The sequence below is a fragment of the Penicillium expansum genome (assembly GCF_000769745.1).
Source record: "Penicillium expansum strain MD-8 chromosome Unknown contig7, whole genome shotgun sequence".
Lineage (NCBI taxonomy): Eukaryota > Fungi > Ascomycota > Eurotiomycetes > Eurotiales > Aspergillaceae > Penicillium > Penicillium expansum.
Window position 1 is genome coordinate 201,368 of NW_015971304.1, and position 7,879 is coordinate 209,246.

Sequence of the window (7,879 nt, forward strand, 5' to 3'; positions counted from 1 at the left end):
ATGCGACTCCGTTTCCGAATCCGAACATCACTCCACGTGCTCTTCGTCTCTCTCTCTTCGATGATGTTATCTTTTGCTTTTGCTTTTACTTTTTTTCCTCTTCCCTTTCCCTTCTCTCTTACTCTTTATTCTAATATATAATCATATCCTCTGATCCAAACAAAGCGCGTCGATCTTATCGAATCCCCGCAGTCATCCGTTATCACCATATCACGATATCACCAGAGCACATCAGAAGATGGCCCGCAAACTGGCCTTGCTCTTGGTATTAATGTACTCAATCCAAATCCTCGCACTTCCTACTCCCTACGAAAACTCAATCGCATTCAAATCCCTTGCCTCAACATATACCTATAACAAGCGATACTATTTCCCGGAAACCTTACCCGACGAAGATGAGCTCGCAGCAATGTTGAAAGAGACCGCGATGCGCGAAGCAGGCTTCATGCCCTCGTCAAACCGATCACCGTCGAATCCGAAACCCAAATCAAACCATCATCAAACGGTGGTGGAGACAGAGCTCCAGAAATCACTTCCGGATACGGATACTGCGATCGGCACGGATGCATCGGCCCAACCACAGCCGGATTGGTACATAATCCAAGACACAAAGCTGAAGCAGTCCCAGTCCCTATCCCGTCTGAAAGAATCCGTCGTGGCCGCAATAGCATCAGATGACTGCCCGATTTATTGGCCGTCGTTTGGATTCTTCGTTGTCTCGGCTGCGATCGTCTGTGTCTTTACCGTATTGAGGGGGATCCGCGCCAAGTGAGAATGCGACATGTGGTTGTTGGATTAATTTTCTTGTTGAAAAACTTATCTCACTTTCGCTTCTTCTTTTCTATGTGCTTTTCTATGAAGAGAAGCCAGAGATGCTGCTAGGGCTATGTGATTTCCTATGGGGGATCTCTAGCTTTGGGAGCTCTGCCCTTTCCACTCGGTCGGAGGCTTGTTTGATTACTGTGGGGCTTGATCCAGTCCCGTTCCATTGAATCGACCCCATCTCAGACATGGGCTCTTCGACGATTTGGTGGAATGCATCGACACAGATGGGGGAATACTAGTATATCCCGAATTACGCGGTCAATCGTTCTTGACTCGTCCGGATGTCGTCATCCAACTGGAATCACACCATCACCTTCCTACCCCGACTTGCGACAAGCAATGAGAAACCCGGTTGATTGGAGGAGATATCGGGGATGGCATTCCTGCAGGCGGAATGAAATGCTAGGTGCTTCATGTTCGGAGCTTGCTAGCGAAGAGGCAGGTCGGGCATTGAAGATGGACAGGCATGTTCAGATTGAAGATATTCCATTCTGTTCCTTGGGATCATCTGCAGACACATGCTATCAGATGAGAGTGAATTCCAGTGTCGAAATTCCACTGTAGGCTTTTTTTGCTCTGAATGCAAATACTTCGATAATCATTACACTACACTAAGTAATCCTGCGGGCCTACCCACTTAGCACACAACACATACATAGCTCATCGAGCTACATAGTGGTATGACCAAAATCAAGCCCCACACAATCTCAAGTGTTATCACAAGCATTCTCATTCTCTATCAGAAGCATACATTATGACATGTGCCATGCAACGATGGAATACTTGTAGGACTACAAACCCCAGGAAAGATATGATATATGCATGCACAATGTAGCAGAAAACAGGCAAAGTAACCGAAGACACCACACCGGTATGGGGGTGGGAGGTAAGCCACAAGCAGAATCATGATAACATTTGAATAGATGATAATGATGATAATGATGATAAAGCCTCTGGGCCATAAAATGATGGTTACATTGACGTCTCTCTCGCTCTCTCTTTTTTGCATCCCCACTCCGAGGAATGAGCGGGGGGAAACCAATGGCAGGTAATAGACAAAGTAGGGTAACTATGGATATGTACGCGAGAGATTCTATAAGATAGGGAAAATAAAGAAGAAAAAAGGAACAACCGTGCTTGTCGCTCTAAGAATCATCGACAAGACGCTTTTGCGTCCAAGCGCGCTGAGCCCCATCTAGAAGAACATCCATGTTGCCGCTGTTATCGCACATGCCGCGGAAGAGGCCGTCTTCTTTGTTGATGAGGGTCCAGGGGTGGTCGTACTCGATGACGCGGCCGTGGTCGAGGACAAGGACCTTGTCGTAGTCGATGATGGTCTGCAGACGGTGCGCGATTGTGATGATTGTGCTGCTGCTCAGTTCGCGGAGTGTCTCTTGGATCTTGGCGTCGGTGGCGTAGTCGATGGATGCAGTTGCTTCATCCATCATCAAGACACGGGGGTTCTTGAGTAGGGCACGGGCGAGGCAGAGGAGCTGGCGCTGGCCTTGGGAGAGGTTGGAGCCGGATTCTGAGACTTGGCTGTCGAGGTTATTGAAGACATTTTTATTGTCGACTACCGTCACTGCGCTGCTGCTCACGCCGTTGCCATTGATGTTGCTTTCCGTTGCGGTGAGACTGCTCGCGGTTGTGGGGGTTGCGGTGCCTGAGGTGCTGGATCCGATTAAGTGCACGCGACGGAGGGCTGTGAAGATCTGCTCGTCGCTGAAGAGACCGAATGGATCGAGGTTGCTGCGGAGGGTTCCTGTGAACAGGGTCGGATCCTGGGGGACAATAGTGATTGACTCGCGCAGATCCCGTAGTCCGATTGACCCGATGTCAATGCCGTCGATGACGATCTGGCCCTTCTCGGCTTCGAGACCGCGGAAGAGAGCCAGCGCGAGAGAACTCTTGCCAGCACCGGTGCGACCCACAATGCCGACCTTTTCACCGGCCTTGATAGAGAACGAAACCTCCTTGAGAACCGGGTCCAGATCGGGTCGGTACCGCGTAGTGTAGCTATTGAACTCGACCGCACCTTGGCTGGGCCAATTAGACGCAGGTCGTGATTCTTCAATAACAGCAGCTGCTTCCTGGTCCACATCGAGATATTCTCTTACACGCTCGACAGAGTTCATGTTTTGCTGGACCTCAGAGTACAGACGCACAAGCCAGAGGACGTTCTCTGTGAATGTGACGGCATAGGTCAGCGAAAGACCAGCGGCACCGGCATCGATTGTTCCAACGTTCAACAACACAAAGGTAGCCGAGAAGAAGGAGACCAGAGCACCAGTCCAGTCGACACGGAGAGCGAGCCAGCGGTTGCTAGCCCAGAGGTAGATGTGTGGCCGGTTGTAGGCATTGATGCGGCGGTGGTTGTCGACCATGAAGCGAGGACCATCACCATAGGCACGGATGGTGACGATACCGTTCAGGGTCTCACCGAACTGCTGGTACAACGGACTGCGCTGCACAGATTCCAGACGCTTGAGGTCTCGGGAAGAGTTCAAATACACGGCACCGAGGGCAGTGTACACCAGGGTGATAAAAACACCAGCTATTAAGAATCCTGGAGTGATCCATGAGATCAGAATGACAATCATAATGACAGATGCCAGACTGTGAAGCATGCCGATAGCAACAGGAGCAACTTCTTGGTCGACAGACTCAACATCCTTGGAGAACCGGTTCATCAGTTGTCCAAGAGGCGTGGAGTCAAAGAATCGGAACTTGGCGTGCATGACCGCCCTGAGAAGGCGATCATGAATCTTCCATGATGCATGGAGCGAACCCCAGAACAGAACAGCTTCCCGAGACAAAGATATCGCGATATAGAGGAATCCTAGGATTGCATAGCCGCCCAAGTAATAAGCCACGTTCACCTCGCCATCAGCCTCGGTGGCAGAGCTTGCGCCAAGTTGGGGCAAGCTCCAGCTGCTCACACGCCCAACACTTCCAACGTTGAAAGTGGGGGACTTGAGGTGGGCCGCGGCGGCGTACTGCCCGGCATCCTCGGTCCCAGCCTTGGAGGTGTGGTAAGAGTTTGCCCACTGTCTAATCCAGATGTTGGTAGAAACAGAGCCCAACTGCTGCAAGCAGAATACAAAGACAGCACCGACCCAGTAGTACCACGGGCCCATGGCGCGGAGGTACATGCTGACGGTCGACCACTTGATACTACCGGTGGCCTTGGATTCAGAGAGCTTGGCCTTGTCTTCTGGCTTTCCATTCGGAGTGCCGTCCAAATCTTCATCCTCTTCTTCCTGGTCCGAAGGGACACGGGAGTGTCCACGGCTGCTGGGCAGGGAATCGGGTAGAGACTTGAGGAACTCATCGCCCAATGCACCAGTAGCGGCGACATCGTTGGGACGGCCCTGGGCGGAAATTCTACCGTTTTCAAGTACCACAACGTGGTCCGATTGGGGAACAGTCAAAGCAACGTTGTGTGTTACCAAAATGCATGTCCGGTTCAACATAAGAGGGCCGGTAAGAGCTTGGCGGAAGATGTGCTTGGCGGTATGAGAGTCGACAGCAGAGAGACAGTCATCTAGCAGCAAGTGGCGGCCACTGCTGTAGATAGCGCGGGCAAGAGAGATTCGCTGCTTCTGGCCACCAGATAAACTGATGCCCTTTTCGCCAACGAGAGTTTGATCGCCAGCATCAAGGATAGCAAGGTCACGTTCAAGAGCGCATGCCTTGAGCACTGCACGATAACGACGCTCGTTATAAGGAGAGGCGAAGACGATATTTTCCTTTACGGTGTCGTTGACCAACCAGGCTTCTTGAGCACAGTAAGCAACGCTGTCGATCAAACCAGTTTCAGGATCCACTGGGAGATCTGCCCTGCTGGAAACTCCGCCGGGGAGATGAACACGGCCCTCGAGAAGTTTCATTTCTCCAAGCAAAGCCATGAGCAAAGACGTCTTTCCAGATCCAGTGGGGCCAACAATGATGTTAAGTTTGCCAACAAGAAATTCAACATCGACATTGATCAAACGGAAAGCTTCCAAGTCTGCATCGGATTCGGTATCTTCAGACTCAGCAGCGGAGCTGTTCCAGGATAGCGTTGCCTTTTCAAGGCCAATTTTGGCAGGTGTTCCTGCGGCGGTACTATCACGGAGTTGATCGTATTTGCCCGTTTCCTCCTCGTTCAGGTACTTGTCCACACGGTCTAGGGAAACTTTACATTCCTGAACGTGGGCCACCATATCCGCGAGCTGGTCCAAGGGCACGCGAAGCAAAGAGAACATGGACAAGGCAGGGAAAGCGATCGAAGGGGTCAATTGTTTCTTCTCAACCACGGTGTACAAGAAGAAGGACATGAACGTGATGAGGATAGGTGTGCCGTACCAGATAGTTGCGGCAGAGGACCAGAGGATGTATCGCCTGCGCAGGGCTTTTAGTTCGGCCTTGCGCTTCTCTCCGACAATGTCTTGGAATCGTTGCTCCCAAGCAAAGTATTTGATGATGCGGATGTTTTGGAGGACTTCGTTGGTGGCGTGAATACGAGCATCTGTGCCCTTCAAAATCTGGTTCTGGACCTTGTTGAACTGGCGGGCGATGAAAAGGTTGATAGGCAACATCAGGGCCATCAGGGCAATACCAGCAAATGAGCTGAAACCCATGATGTGGTAAAGCAGAGTAATCGCCATTATGATCTGCACAGGCACACTAGCCCACAAGAAGTGGAGATAGGCGCCAACCTCGCTTACCTTGAACGAATCAATCGCCATCAAGTTGATAATTGTGCCAACATTAGCCTGTGAGGGTTCCTCCGGTTCTGTGTCTGGCTTTTTGCCAGCCTCGGCATCATTTCCATTCACGGCCTTCTTCTTGCGACCAAAGGAAAAGAATTTCTTTTTCTTATCCTGGGGCAAGATTGGATCTTCTTTCTTGGCAGCCTCCAGCGAAGCGCCTGCCTTGCGGCGAAGAGCTTTGGCATAGATTTCACCAATGATAATCGCACGGACTTGCACACCCATCTTACGACCAATGAATAAGGCTTGTCCATCTGCCACACCCTGGACCGCGGCGCAACAGAAAAGCAGAATGGCAAACAGCCAAGCTGCACTGGGTGTGGTCGATCGAGGATCTTCGACGTACTCGAGAATAGCCTTGAGGAGTAGACTAGGCATGAAAACAAATAGATTGGCGAAAATCGTCCAGGCACCCTGCTTTAGAAGTGTGCCCATGAAGAACCGTATCAGCTTCCATGCCAAAGAGCCTTTCATTTGTCTCTTTCGGAAGTTTGTAAGCACGTTCGCAGCCTTCTGAGACGGAGTCAGGTTCCAAACATCCGCAAGCTCCAGGGGTTGGCGGTAGCCCTTCATGACCAATGGGTCGAGCCAGGAAAATGTCGCAAGAGACAACAAACTGGCCGTGGGATGCGTCGGAGGCTCCAATCCATCTTCCCGCTCAATCAGAACTGGCTTATTGCCTCGACGAGTGGTGAGTGCAATAAGCAGCAGCACCGTACTCAGAGTGAACTGAACGCTGCTGAGAATCAGGGCGTTATGGGACAAGGGGTGAATGATGGCGGATCGGAAGACCATGATGTTGAACAACCACTGGAAACTGTATAGAATTGCCGTATGGCTCCATAGTCTCGGCGCGGAGGAAAGATCCATGGTCGATAGGAGGAACCGGACTAGCACCAAGAAAAGGATATACCCCCAAGATACAAGCCCAGCCACGGCGGGGAGGCTTCCATGTCGGCCCCAGGCATGAGTCGACAAAATGACGATGTAGAGCGCAACTTGTCCAATTAAAGCTGCGATTTCGAGTAATACAACAGTGACCTCTCCACGCGGGCGATTGACCTCAACCTGAGATTGTTCGTGTTGTACAGCTTGGGACAGTATCGTATCGGACTCGTTTTCCTGGGTCGCACTGGGGACCTCCTCTTCAGAGTCATTGTTCGGGAGGACTTTATAAGCGACAGCTTTTTGGGTAAGGACATATCGATGAGCGAGGCGGATTAGGATCAGCAGCAGTGAAGCGCCACAAACTGTGAGGGGAAGTACGACCTGAAGAATGCTATTAAAAAGTAATTCGCGATCAGCATAAAATTTCAACGGTCGGGGTTGCCATTGGTGTAGACCCACTTGCGCTGGAAGCAACGAGACAGGTCATCAATGGCCCAGACGGGGCCTTGACATTGCGGCAGCATGGTTGACCGCAAAGCTCGCAGAAAACTGAAGCTTTCGGACCTCGCACGACTTGATCACACAGCTCTTCAGCTGGCGACGGTAATGAATGAGTGATGCGACCGGGATTTGATTATTGTATACCACCCCTTTAGCAAGAATATTTTACTAGATAGTCGGACAAGCCTGGCATCGCAAAGTCAAGATGAACTGTGACGATGGGATGAGGTTTCCGGGATCGAGGGCCGTTGAGGCAAAAGAGTAGGGGGGAACTACTCTATTCTGCAAAGCAAGGATCAAAAGATATCCAAGGGTGTGTTGAAGATCTGAATCTTGGGGCGGGGGAAGAATTTAGACAAGAGAGAAAATGGCAAAGATGTTCCAAAACCGGCGGTGGACGGACTCCGGGTAGAGGGTGACATTGGCCACCACCAAATTTTGGTGGTGGAGTGAAGTACCATATACATACTCCGTACTTCCATTATTAATAATATAATACTATAGTTATGAATATTTTCCACATATGGAAATTCTCAAGTACAATCCTATTATCGACTTAAACCTCTTTGGGAGCCCGAGGGGTCGAAATTTCTCCAATGTTTCAGACGCGCTATTCGGATGATTCAGATGACCTGTCTCAATCGGCTTATCGTTCCCCACTTAATAAAACGCCCTATGAACGTCTTATCGTCTTTTATATGTTGAAGTTGCAACTACACACTCAGGACTACAGCATGTATAGACATCGGAAGGACATGATCGATTTTCATATTCTTGTTTACACTTGCTATCCAATAACGACATACACTCTACGCATATCAGTAGTTCATCCACTCTTCCTCGTCATCAGAAAATGCATCATGGTAGGGGTTCCTATCAAGCCAAGCATCTGGATTGAAAGTGCGCCCAAA

At 50.4% G+C, this 7,879-nt stretch overlaps 2 protein-coding genes across 2 annotated transcripts; one reads left to right on the forward strand and one right to left on the reverse strand.

Annotated features, from left to right (window-relative positions):
- Positions 1 to 238: 238 nt before the first annotated feature.
- On the forward strand, positions 239 to 772 carry PEX2_002780 (uncharacterized protein; the record flags this gene model as incomplete). The annotated part of the gene is made up of 1 exon (XM_016737556.1): positions 239 to 772. One exon carries the CDS (start codon positions 239 to 241, stop codon positions 770 to 772), a length of 534 nt encoding a protein of 177 aa, XP_016598992.1.
- A 1,198-nt stretch (positions 773 to 1,970) lies between these two features.
- On the reverse strand, positions 1,971 to 6,991 carry PEX2_002790 (uncharacterized protein; the record flags this gene model as incomplete). The annotated part of the gene is made up of 2 exons (XM_016737557.1): positions 1,971 to 6,858; positions 6,927 to 6,991. The coding sequence occupies 2 exons, from the start codon at positions 6,989 to 6,991 to the stop codon at positions 1,971 to 1,973; spliced, it is 4,953 nt and encodes a 1,650-aa protein (XP_016598993.1).
- Positions 6,992 to 7,879: the final 888 nt, after the last annotated feature.